This window comes from Cervus elaphus, chromosome 5 (assembly GCF_910594005.1).
Source record: "Cervus elaphus chromosome 5, mCerEla1.1, whole genome shotgun sequence".
In the NCBI taxonomy this organism is placed as follows: Eukaryota; Metazoa; Chordata; class Mammalia; order Artiodactyla; family Cervidae; genus Cervus; species Cervus elaphus.
Window position 1 is genome coordinate 125,653,486 of NC_057819.1, and position 13,111 is coordinate 125,666,596.

Here is a 13,111-nt window from a genome sequence, read left to right on the forward strand (position 1 = left end):
GCCATCACATCAGTGCTTTCAGTTCAGTTCAGTCGCTCAGTCATGTCTGACTCTTTGTGACCCCATGAATTGCAGCACGCCAGGCCTCCCTGTCCATCACCAACTCCTGGAGTTTACTCAAACTCATGTCCATCCAGTCGATGATGCCATCCAGCCATCTCATCTTCTGTCGTCCCCTTCTCCTCCTGCCCCCAACCTCTCCCAGCATCAGGGTCTTTTCCAGTGAGTCAACTCTTCTCATGAGGTGACCAAAGTATTAGAGTTTCAGCTTCAGCATCAGTCCTTCCAATGAACACCCAGGACTGATCTCCTTTAGGATGGACTGGTTGGATCTCCTTGCAGTCCAAGGGACTCTCAAGAGTCTTCTCCAACACCATAGTTCAAACGCATCAATTTTTCGGCGCTCAGCTTTCCTCACAGTCCAACTCTCACATCCATACATGACCACTGGAAAAACCATAGCCTTCATTAGATGGACCTTTGTTGGCAAAGTAATGTATCTTTTTTTTTTTTTTTTGGTCTCTGCTTTTTAATATGCTATCTAGGTTGGTCATAACTTTCCTTCCAAGGAGTAAGCGTCTTTTAATTTCATGGCTGCAATCACCATCTGCAGTGATTTTGGAGCCCCAAAAAATTAAGTCTGGCACTGTTTCCCCATCTATTTCCCATGAAGTGATGGGACCAGATGCCATGATCTTAGCTTTCTGAATGTTGAGCTTTAAGCCAACTTTTCCACTCTCCTCTTTCACTTTCATCAAGAGGCTTTTTAGTTCCTCTTCACTTCTGCCATAAGGGTGGTGTCATCTGCATATACATCAGTGCTTTAGAAAACCCTTAATAGGAATCGTAGGAGGAGGAATAGCTTTGTGAGTGTAGAGGATACTTCAGTTTAAGAACGTCGTTTTAGCCCGGAGTAGTTAGAAGCTGCCAGAAGCAGAAGCGTAGGCATGGTGCTTAGGAGAGGACCTGGACTGGAGGCACGGAGGTGAGTCTGAGCCACAGGAGAAGAGGCATCCGTGGTGGGCCAAGAAAGCCTGTAGCTGAGGACTGCCCTTCTTTGCCTCCCTCACTTATTTTTATTTATTTATTTTTGGCCATACTGCGCGGCATGTGGGATCTTAGTTCCCCGTGCCCCCGCAGTAGAAGCTTGGAGTCTTAATCACTGGACCATCAGGGAAGTCCCTGCCTCCCTCCTTAGAAGAATCTAGATCTGTCTATACTCTGGGAAATGCAGCATCCAGGACTCCCCAAGGCCCCAGAATCACTCTCCTGTGTGAGAAGGTGACAATAACAGAGAAGGCAAGAAAACCAGCAACTCTAAACCTCCGCAGTGTCTCCTGCCTTGCCCCGCCCTGCCCCGCCCTGTAAATATGTACTGTGATAGTAATCACCTGAACTGAGGTGGGGTTAGTCGCTAAGTCCTGTCTGACTCTTGCCACCCCATGGACTGCAGCCCGCCAGGCTCCTCTGTCCACGGGATTCTCCAGGCAAGAATACTGGAGTAGGTTGCCATCCATTGCTTGGTAACAAATTACTCCCCCTCAGCGATAATCCTTTTATTATCGTCGGGTTTCTGTGGTCCAGGAATTAGGGAGAGGAGTTCCGGGAGCGTCTCAGGAAGCCGCAGTGGAGACTGCACTAGGACCAGGGCCAGTGTGAAGCACCCACTGTGGACTTTGGCCAAGCCGAGACTGAGGCTCACCTGGGCTGGCCTCTCTGAATCATGGCCAGGTCTGTTCTAGAGAGGGAAGGGGCAAGTGTCCCCGCCCACCCTCGTGAGTTCTGGGATCTGAGGTTCACCCGTGTGTGTCTGGTTCACTGTCTGTGCCCAGAGGCCAAGCCTGTCTGCAGAGAGGCCCAGGGTTAAACCCTCACACTGCTGACGCCCAGCTGCTGTGGGAGAGGTCAGGTGAGAGCCTCCCAAGCTGAGACCTGCCCACAAAGCCAGCCCCTGGAACCAACGTGAGGCCCCGGGGGTCCTCCCTGCCTGTGCCAGCCGAAAGTAAGAAAGAGCTCGTCATGTCTGCCAAAGACGACTCTGGATGGACGGACACACAGACCACACACAGGATGTCTCTGGATGGACAGACAGACACACAGACCTGGCAACAGGGTATCCCCTGCACTGTTTGTAAGCCATGGGTATGTATTATCTATTCTGAGAGTTTTTAAGTGAATAAAGGTTTAACTGCACACAGAACAAGCTGATTTATTTATGGACACATTGGCACAATGTTAAATGCTAAAACACAGGAGGTAGGAAGGGAAGCCCGCATTTAACATCCCCTTTCCCACCCCCCACCCCCTACTCTTTATCCCTCAGTGGGACTCTCCAAATGGTACCAGCCCCCGATGGCCCCCGAGCTTCCTGTAACCATCCCAAAGGGAGACTGGGGGAGGGGAAAGACCAAGGCGGGGAAGGCCACCATGGACCCCCGCACACACCTCAGACTCGAGGGCCCTGAGCCTGACACCAACGCTGAGTAGGTCTTCAGGTCCTGCCCAGAGTGGAGGGAGCCTCAGCCTTCACAGACCACGGTGACCAGGCATGGGCGGGCTGCCACCTTCCCGTCTGTCTGGCCCTTAGAGGCACATTGGGCCTGGGTCTGCCTCCATTCCACAAGCCTGCGGCCAAAATTCCAGGCTCTGGCCTCTGCTGCTCCGGGCAGCCGCCCCTCCTGGTAGAGAAGCCCCTCACTCTCCACCCTGGCACGGCTCCCGCACCCCACAGGACTTCCACACCCGCTTGCCCAGGGGCCCACACGGGACCACAGGCATCCCTCTGGGAACTACAGGCGAGGGTGGGGTCCCGGAGCGCCGGCCCCAGGACAAGGACAGAGACCTGAAAACAAGGGGGGCAGAGGTGTGCCCAACCCCCCTCTGCTCCCCCTGCACCCGGAAATCCAAGAGGCCCCCCGGTCCTCAGTCCCCTCCCCACCAACAGCTGCCCTGGGGAGGGGCGGGGGTAGGACAGACACGGCACGAAGGCCTGGTGAGGGCCTGGCACGGAGTGTTTGATGGATATCTGCTTCTCTCTAGACTGCCCCTCCGAGGACTGGGGCAGCTTTTCCGCCTGACACAGGTCCCTAGGACTGGGGGCAGCTGTGGCCCACCAGGGTGGGTGGGGAGGGGCGGGCACAGGCCACAGCCTCGAGAGGCAAGGGGACCCGCTGGGCAGCCAGGAGCCTGCAGCGCCCTGCCCCCTCGACCACCACAGCCATCGTCCCTGGTCCCTTTGCTCCCACTTTCTGGGTCTCACCTTTCTCACCTCTAAGAAGAGGCTAAACCAGTTAGTCCTTGAAGGCACAATGGGCAGGGGAGTGCCCCAAACATCAAGCAACAGGAGCCTAGATGCTCAGCTCTACCTGCCCCCCTGCTCCCAGTGAGGTCTCCAGCCCGGCCGTCAGAACAGGGCTCCCAGCCTCCTTCCTGTGGCCTCTCCGGGCCGGCTCGGCAGCCCCAAACCCCAGGAGGTGCAAAGGGAAATGGAGCCCCTCTCCCCCCACCTGCCTGCCTGGGACTCAGATGACCACAGAGTGCGGGGCGCCCGGCTGCCCGCCCAGGCTGAGGGCTCGGGCCGCTGCAAGCAGGAGGGCGCCGCTGAGTGACTCCGCGGTGCAGGAGCCCCAGGCCAGGGCCAGGGACCAGCCGAAGCTGATGCGGACGTCCTGCACGTGCTGGGGGCCGTACTGGCGGGCCGTCTCTGCGAAGGCCAGCTGTGAGTAGCTGATGTAGATGACGACCCCCGCCAGGGTCAGGGCGCCTGGGGAGGAGGTGCAGAGTGGCTGCTCAGTGCCTCTGCCTGCTGAGGGCGCCTGCCCCACCTGGGACCCCGGCACGGTGGTCCTGTAGACATGGCCTCTGCCTACTGGCCTTTGGGAGGATGGAGGCTCCAACTCAGTCCTCAAACCTCAGGGCCTCACCCTACAAAAACCCCTTGCAAACAGCACTACCTACACCCCCAACTCACATAAATGCCCCTGCATACACAGCCCCCTCCCATCGCCCCTGGAGTTACACACACATGCACACACACACACAGCCAGTGACCTCTACTGGCAGCCGGGAAGGGTGGGAGGAGCTCTAGAGCTCTGATCCTGAGCCAGGCCCCTGGCCTGTACCTCCGGCTCCCTCTTCCTCGCAGTTCCACCTCCCCACTTCACTGGCCCACAGTCTCCCCTGCTGACCCCAGCTCAGTGTCCCTCTTCCAGAGGCCCTGTCCCCTCCCCAGGTCTGAGTTTCAGGCCCTCCTTTCGGATCCCATGACCCCGGTCCGTCCCCAGATGAGGACACCCTCCTCCCTCCAGCCCTGCATCTCTGCAGGAAGAAGACTGGCTTTGAACCTAGTGCGCGGTGACCCTGGAGGGTCAGGGGCAAGCAAAGAGCTGGGCACCGGGACATCTGCCTGTCCACCAGGCTCAGGGGGACCAGCTCAGACAGCCACCCTCCATCCCACCACTGCAGGCTGATGTCAGGGCCTGCCCTTGGTGCCAGCTGCGGGGAATGCAGGTGGGGTCCTGAGACCCCCTAAGGCACTTCCTGGGTGCATGGCGCTCCCTCCGGACACTGCCCAGTTAAGGCACGAGGCAGACCTTCAGGGCTAGGTCTGCATCTCACTGGGACCCAGAGAAGGGGCAGACCCTGGGCACCCCCACACTGCCTGCCTCTTACTCAGGTCCTCTGGGATTCCTCACTTGACCAAAGACGGGAAGGACCCACTGGCCTCCACCAGCCTAGGGCTGGGTGGAGCCACCACAGAAGTTATGGATTTAATTTTGGGAAGCTGTGAAGCCAAATCAACTGCAGGGCTCTGGGACTGCGGTCAGTGCCCAGTGGGGGAGGGGGTGCTGAACACATCTCTCAGGCTTCTTCGGGGAACTCTGTGCAGCTGAGGCCTCAGAAACAGAGGTGTCTGTCTCAGCCTACAGTGGTCAGAGCTTCCAGCCAAATCCCCCCTGTCCCACCCCCACCACCCCCAACCAGGCTGCCCTACCAGCTGAGCACATCTCTTCAAGCCACCAGCTACTTCCGTCCAGCCTGGCTCTGGGCAGGACCCACCACTCTGCCAGAGTAAGCTCCCAAGCTGGACCCCGACCTAGAACACCTGACTCTTCCTGGGGACTGGCAGGAGCCAGACCTCTTCTGAACCTCAGACCTCCTGAGATGACTCAGGCCTCTCCCTGGCTGGCTCTGGAGCCTCGAGCTGGGTGATGGCCACGTGGAACTCATCACCCCAGGCTCCATATGCCCCTAGGCCCCTAGCTCAGGGCCCAGCCAGCGGCGACCTAGAACCCTCCGTGTCCCTCCCTCTTCTGCAGTGACAATGGGGGGGATTGGGGAGATCTGGCCTCATGAAGGTCCCCTTGGTGTGACAGTCCTGACTCCGGGCCCCCAGAGCTGGGTCTCTGGCCCCACTCCAGCCCCCTGGGCAGGCTCCTGACAGTGACGTCAGGGGATCTGTTTCAACCAGGAGCCTGCCATGCAAAGAAAGCAGAGGTGCGGCCAGCCCGGGCCTGGCACAGGGGATCAGATGGGGTGTTCCGGAACCCGGCCCGCTGCCTGCCCTCCCTGGAGAAGGGGGAATGACCCTAGCACTGCCTCCAGGCTCTCCCTCTGCCCACTGGCCAGGTACCTTGGTTCCAAGCACAATGCCAAGATTTCCTGTCACCGTCAGGTTTCCTGGTTACAATCCCACCCAATTACTCCTCTCAGTGGCGTCCCAAGGTCCTCTTAATTGGATTTTGGACACACATGGTCTCTGGGGTCAGGCTAGGGCTGATGTTTTGATTCCTCCTGTTCTCATTCTCTGAACCACACACCTAGGCTGCTGGGCCCCCTGGCAGTTGGCACCAACTCCCTCCTGACCAAGGCCTCCCAAAGGGCCCAGCAGCCCCTGGAGAGGAAGCAGGCCTGCCCAGGAGGGAGCCCGGGACACTGTGGTCTGGTCCCCCTGCCGCAGCCCTGGCAGGGGAGCCAGCCCAGGATGCCAGATGTGGCTCAGGCCTCGGCCCTGGGCGGGAGGGGCCACTGAGGACTGACCTGAGGAGCCTCCAGCCCACGGTCAATGACGGCCAGCCTTGGGCAGCTGGGGACACCAGGTGGCTGGCTGGGACAGACAGCCCCGAAAGGCAGCGATGGGGATTCCAGGACCAGCTTCCTGCTGAGCTTAGGGAATCCTCCAACATCTCAGCAGGAAGTTGTGACCCAGGGCCTGCGTCCGTCGCTGCATCCCTGAGGGAGGGCTTGGCCCAGTGCCTGCAGGCTAGATGAATGTCAGTGTACGCACTGTTACTAGTCAAAGTCCGGATGTGGCACGGTTGGGGTCACTGCCAAGGAATCCAAGGCCCCGTGTCACCCTGTCTAATGCTCAGCCCTGCCTGGGTGATGCCACACCCCCACCCACGTTGCCCCTCACTGGGACGGTCTTGGAAGAAAAGGGGAATGGGTGAGGGCTGGTCCCACCCCCCTCATGCAGGTCCAGCAGGGCAGGTTCTGGACTCACCTCGGAGACCCTCGTGCCTCCTGCCCCTGGCAGCTCAACTCAGGCTCCTGACCCCTGTTCCTGGCTCTAGCCCCACATTCAGAATCCGCGCCCCTCCAAAGGCCCCAGGGCCACCCAGGGCACCTCACCTGCTGCAGCTCAATCCCCAGGGTGGGCCTAGGCTCAGAGCAGCCAGGGGTTGGGTCAGTGAGACAGGCAGCACCCCACTCCCAGGACCTGTGGCCCCCACAGCCCCCGGACTCACCCCCCAGCAAGAAGTAGCAGCCGGTGAAGAGCAGCAGAGAGATGCTCTGGGCCAGGGAGCTGAGGAGGCCACAGATCCAGCCGCACACAATGAGGACGAGGCTCAGGGGCAGGACCACCAAGACGGCTCGGTGCAACGCTGCCAGGAGAGGGGGTTCAGGGATCAGGGAGGGACCCAGACCGGGCCCCCGAGGGAGGGTCAGCAGAGCACGTCAGAGCTCTGTGTGCCTGGATGTCCTCCTTTGTAGGACACATGGGACTGTCCTGGCCCCGGCCAGAGGAGGAGCTGGACCATCTGATTCCCCGTGATGTCTCCGTGGTAACCACCGACCCTCCCAGGGGCCGCCCCTGGTCCTGGCACAGGGGCAGCAGACACGTGCCCCTCAACTCACCAGGTGAGAGATGCCCACTGAGTAGATTCATTTGGGAACATAAAAGAGAATCCAGAAGGGGCACAGGGAGGGCAAGACAGGCTGGGGTCCAGTGTCCATGGTTATAAGCTAACAGCAGAGCCTGGGGGCCGAGGCCAGTCAGAAGTTCTCAAGCAACTATGGAAATGTCCTCTGGGCAACACAGGGTCTAGCTGGAAGCAATTCTGTGGGTCTAGGAGGAGGGATTCTGAGCCTTGCCTGGAGGTCAAAGAAGGAGGGTGCTCCCACCCCAGCACTCACAGATGAGGCGCTGCACCGAAGTGGAGGCGTCCAGGCTCTCACTGGCAAAGGGGTCGATCAGGGGAATGCAGCTGTTGTGCCCTAAAAAGTAGAAAGAACGCACAGCCTGGTGGGCTGGACATTGCTGGGTATACCCCACCCCCGTGCTTCTCAGAGATGGGTGGCCTGCCGGCTCTCACCACCCTCCACCGGGGCCAAGGGCCCTGACGGTTTCTCCCCTGGATTGCTGGGTATACCCCACCCCTGTGCTTCTCAGAGATGGGTGGCCTGCCGGCTCTCACCACCCTCCACCGGGGCCAAGGGCCCTGTCAGTTTCTCCCCTGGAACTCAGAATTGGGGCTAAAATGGGTTTGGAGGGCTCAAGACCTTTCATTTTGTTTATATGATGTGCAAATAATGTCTACGTGGAGGCCTGTTGAAAAATTTCAAACACTGCAAAGAGGATGCCCTCAGGGCCCCCTTGGGCCTGCTCACACGTGGAGGCCAGGCTATGCCTGCAAGAGAAAGGGGCATGCGATATGGGCACTCTGGCTCTCACACACTAGGGCACACACACATGCACAGCTCATGGACGCTTGGAGCTTTAGGCTGTCTATGTCGGAGCGTGTTGAATAAACTGGGCTCTCCTTCCTCCCCGGGAGCTCTGAGGAAGGCACTGTCTCTCTCTCTCTCTCTCACACACACATTTACACATGCTCCCACACATCCCTGCCACCCTGGGCATGTCCTGCGCAGGGGAGGCCCCCAGGCTGGTACCAGCTTGGTGAGGCCCCCAGCTGAGGAGCGTGTGGAAGCCCACCCCTCCCGAAACCGGACAGAGCCCTTGCCTCTCTGCATTCAGGTCTGAAGCCACGTGGCGCTCCTGTTTTCTGCCCTGTGCCAGGCCAGGGGGTGTGGGGAACAGGGGCCCTACGCCACAGCCCTGGCTCTGTCTGACAGGGAGCAGCGACCAGGCCAAGCCCTGGACAGAAACGGGGAAACGACTCCGGGTCACTGGGATGAGGAACCCGGGTCTTGCCAGGGCCCCAGCTCCCCAACCCCAGGCTTCCCCACCCCCACCAGCTCCCACCGCAGCCTGGGGCCCCTGCAGATGAGTCACAAGCACAGCAGCCGAGCGCCCCGCGTGCCCGCTCCTCCCACCCCGAGTCCCGCGTCTCCAGAGGCCTCATTTTCTCCCTGTCTGACCAATGAGGCTGAGGGACAAGGTCCCAGGTCACCCAGAGATGTCCTGCTACCTGCCAACTGACGTGCCATTGCTTGGAACACAAGACCGGCCCCCAGAGGATGAGGCCACAGGCCTGTGGAGGAATCCTGCTCTGGAAAGTTCTTGGGGTCCTATGGAGCCACCCTAGGCCCCTCGTTTTCACTTCCCACCCTTGGAGGGTGGGAGTTGAGCCGTCCTCCAGCCAGACTGTCACGGAGAGAGATGGGGGGAAGGGGTGCCCCTGAGGGCAGACAGGCGGGGGAGGGGGTGTCTTCTCAGCGCGGCTGGGGGGGTGCGGCCCCCTGAGTCTGAGGGGAAGGGTCGCGTGGGGGAGGGGCAGCCGGTACCTTCGCAGATGCGCCAGAGCCCCGAGTGGGAGGAGAGCTGCCCGTGCCCGCTGTGGTTGCCGGCGTCCGCCACCTCCAGGAGGTACCAGTAGTCGCTGGCCACGGCGGCGGCCAGCAGCGCGAAGCTGAGCAGCGCGCCCAAGGCAGCGGCCAGGAGCAGCGCCCCCAGCCGGGCCATGCGGTCAGGGTACCAGGACCCTCTAGAGCCGAGCGGAGCGGGATGCAGGGGAGCGGAGGGAGCCAGGAGGTGAGGGGCAGCTGGGGGCTGGGGTTTGGGGGGAGCGCAGGAAACCGGGACTTAGGGAGTGGAGAGACCCGAGAGAGTCTCAAGAGAAGGGGTTCAGGGATACTGAGGGAGTAGGTCTAGGGAAGGGGCACGGGGTGGGGTGGGGTGGGGGTGGGCGGGGCTTTGGGGAGCAGGGCTGGGGAGGGGGCCCGGGAATGGGGAGCAGGAGCGGCAGGTGGGCTCTTCCGGGTGCGGTGCCCCTCGGGTGCACAAGGAACTCCCACCTGTCTGTGATCGCCAAGCTACCTCCGAGGGGAAAGGAGGAGGAGGCCGGGCTGCGCAGCGCTGTGTTCAAATCCCAGCGTCCCTGGCTGTGGGTCCCTGGGCAAACGCCTTAATTTCTCTAAACCTCCGCTTCTTCAGCTCCCAAAAACCCAAGCTGAGGAGGGAGGGTGGGGCCAGAAAAGCTCCGAGGAGGCTCAGCAGGAAGCCTGAATGGTGGGAGGCGGTTCCGCCACCTCCCCGACCCGCCCGCCAGCCTCCACCCCCTACACTGGAGCACTTGGCTGCTGGTCGGCCCAGTGGTGTGGGTCTGAATCAGTCTCCAGGATCAACGACCAGAGGGTCCTGATAAGGTGGGTGGGTTTGTGAGGGGCTACAGAAGGGAGCCTGGCTTCCTATTAGTTCCAATTACTAATGCCCTGTGAGGCAAGGCCAGCCTCTGCCTGTCCATCACTCACTCACAAACATTAGCAAAGCTTCTCCAAGGACAGGTGGCAGGTGCTGGTGGGCCAGGAGGCAGAGCAGCCACAAAGGGGCCCCCACCTGGGAGCGGGAGGGCTGTCATGGTGAGGCTGCTGGGAGTTCAGCTTTGGGCGACGGGAGGGCCTCCACCCCAGGTCCCTGGACTATCCATTACTGCCCCTTCCACCGATGCAGGGCAAAGATGGGGGTCAGAGGCCTCACTGAGGGCGGAGCTTCTCAGACCACCAGCAGCTTCTCCACTTAGGATCATCCCAGGGCTTTCATTTCCAGGTGTTTATTTTGGCCCCCCTTTCTCTAGGTTTGCACAATATCATCACGAAGTAGAAGTAGTTCCAACAAAGTTATTGAAATAATCCTTCAGGGGGCATTCGGACACAGTGGCTAGAATCGTCCGGTATCCTGCCGGCCACGCATCTTTCTCACACCACACTCAAGATTGGGTGGGGGCACGAAGTGGGGATACAATGGGGTGATCCTGGCTGTGGCAGTTTCCGTACCCTCTTACCTGACAGCCCTGCTCCCAGCCCCTGCCCTGGAAGCTGGGTGCCAGCCGGGGGCCCTCCTCTCTCAGGGGGCATCGGGCCTGGAGGGTAAAAGAATCCAGCAGGCAGACAGAGAAAAGCAGGTGCTTGGGAGCAGCAGCGGTCTACAAAATTGGGGGTGGGGGGAGGGACTGGGGGAGCAGGGGAGAGTGGGGGTGGAGCTGGGAAAGAAGGTAATGACCCAAATGTGACAAAGATGGACACTTCTGTGTGCTTAAGCTACGGTTGAGAGATGGTGTTCTGTTGTTGTTCTTCTAAATATTTGGCTGCATCAGGCCTTAGTTGTGGCCCGTGGGATCCTTATGTCACATGGACTCTCAGGCTCAGTCGTTGCTGTCCACTGGCTGCAGACCACACCGGCTTCAGTAGCTGCAGGCATAGTTGCTCTGCATCATGTGGGATCTTATCAGTTCTCTGACCAGGGATCAAACCCACATCCCCTGCATCGCAAGGATTCTTAGCCACTGGACCTCCAGTGTTTAGGTAGAACTAGAGGAACCCTGTGGCTGCACACTCCACACCCTTCCTCCCAGTGCCCCGCCTGTCTCCTGAGCTTGTTTGAAGAGGTCTCGTTTGCATCCCCTGTAACACAGAATACTCAGGGCGAGTGTTGGGCGCTGTCTGAGGCTACTGTGCCCCCAGAGCCCACCTCTCCGTAGAGGAACAGACATGTATCCCACTCCTGTTGCAGTGTAGATGGCCAGGTGAGCAGTCTACATCCCATCGCTTCAAAGCCCTGGTTCAGGGTTTCAACGCCAGATATGCCAGAGTGATTGATTGGACTGTCCCCAGACAATGGCTATCAGTCCTTGAGGGGCTACTCTGATGAATTCCGCCAGTCTACTTCCCTTGAGATGGACCCAAATTATACCCTAGCCCAGTTCTGAAAAGGTGCCTCTTAGAATGACCCATTATTTTTCATTATTCATCCTCCTTTCATCAACTTGTAACCCTGAACTTGTGAGCACCAAGCCTGTCACCAGGCTGCCGAGGCCTCTTCAAAGCCAGCATCAGACCACTTCCACTGAAATCAGGGGCAGATGAGAACTTTAATGGAAGAAATCCCAATTACGTGTGACAGAACAACAGGGCTGCAGCCAAGCCTCTTCTCTCTCTTCTTTAATATTTTTTTATTTGGCTGTGCCAGGGTTTAGTTGCCACACGAGGAATCTTCTATCGTCTTTGCAGCATGTGGGACTTTTTAGCTGTAGCATGCAGGATCTGGTTGTCTGACCAGGGATCAAACCTGGGGCCCCTGCATTGGGAGCACAGTCTTAGTCACTGGACCACCAGGGACATCCCCAGGCCTCTTTTCTTTAAACTTACATTGAACTGACTCACAGTGGCTGAAAGAACAGGATGCCTGAGACTAGGGACGAGCTTCCTGCTCCAGGCTGATGACACCATAAATGGCCCCTGGTGATGAACTGGGAAGCAGCTGAAACCACCAGTGAAATTACTCTCAGAGCAGCTCAGCATCAGCTGCTGCTGCTGCTGCTGAGTCACTTCAGTTGTGTCCGACTCTGTGTGACCCCACAGATGGCAGCCCACCAGGCCCCCCCATCCCTGGGATTCTCCAGGCAAGAACAGTGGAGTGGGTTGCCATTTCCTTCTCCAATGCATGAAAGTGAAAAGTGAAAGTGAAGTCGTTCAGTCGTGTCCGACTCTTCGCAACCCCATGGACTGCAACCCACCAGACTCCTCCATCTATGGGATTTTCCAGGCAAGAGTACTGGAGTGGGTCACCATTGCCTTCTCCGCAGCATCAGCTACACTACAACTAATCTTACTGCGTTTGGCAAACATCCTCCAGCAGAAAATGAACCTCCCTCAATCGCCCTTCCCTACACGTCAACTCCACTCAGCATGCATTATGAATTCATCCTAGGAGGCTCTCAAGACACCGTTCTAGCCAAAGTCAATCCTACTAAAGGGCTCTCAAATGGCCGGGGTCACAGCTGGGAAGCGCTGACATGCAGGGTGGCAGCCACGTGACCAGCCGCTCTCATCCCCCAGGACTCACAGGCCTAAGAAGGGCTCATCATGGCCACCTTGGATGCATGAGCATCTGTCCAGTGAGTCCAGTGACTGACAGGCTCTGCTAAGAGGAAATGGGAGGAAGCCACCCCTCCCCACCATCACAGAATGCACTTGCTGTCCCCAGAACGGACACTCCTGTTCCTCCACCTAGCACATCTTTTCCTTTCTTGTCTACTGGCAGCCTCCTCATTCCTGGACAAGCAGAATGCTCCAAGAGTTCCTCGTTGTCTCCTTGCTGCTCCTGTGGACACACACACAGACATTAGGTGACCTGCGTCTTCCCACCTTTCAGAGAACAAGGAGCCTATGAGCTCCCTGCAGACTTCAAGCCCTGGACGCAGCACCCAGCAAACTGTAAGTGTGCAAGCAAATGGACGGATAAATGTCACCACCCTGGGCATCAGGTGGAAAGCTGCCACAGAAACCTAGACCCGTTTGGTCCCAGTCAGCTGAAAATTGACTCAAATGCCGGAAGCTGAGCCAGTGCAGAGGAAGCCTACAGTTCAGTTGATTGACTCTACTTTAAGGCTAAATTCACCCAGGGCAAGACAGGGACTCCCCTGCAATGGAA

The 13,111-nt window shown here is 58.7% G+C and overlaps 1 protein-coding gene across 4 annotated transcripts; it reads right to left on the reverse strand.

The window, feature by feature from the left end:
* Positions 1–407: 407 nt before the first annotated feature.
* On the reverse strand, positions 408–9,750 carry TMEM235 (transmembrane protein 235). 4 transcript variants are annotated; one of them, XM_043905352.1, is made up of 6 exons: positions 8,968–9,750; positions 7,417–7,497; positions 6,747–6,884; positions 6,040–6,262; positions 3,511–3,763; positions 1,701–2,625 (listed from the first exon to the last, which is right to left on the reverse strand). In XM_043905352.1, exons 1-6 carry the CDS (start codon positions 9,143–9,145, stop codon positions 2,584–2,586), a joined length of 915 nt encoding a protein of 304 aa, XP_043761287.1. In that variant the 5' UTR covers positions 9,146–9,750; the 3' UTR covers positions 1,701–2,583. The 4 variants fall into 4 exon arrangements, with proteins under 4 accessions (XP_043761289.1, XP_043761287.1, XP_043761291.1 ...); XM_043905354.1 differs by lacking the exons at positions 1,701–2,625; positions 3,511–3,763 and adding an exon at positions 408–447 and having other exon boundaries at positions 8,968–9,743; XM_043905353.1 differs by lacking the exon at positions 6,040–6,262 and having other exon boundaries at positions 2,508–2,625; positions 8,968–9,663.
* Between the last annotated feature and the right edge of the window lie 3,361 nt (positions 9,751–13,111).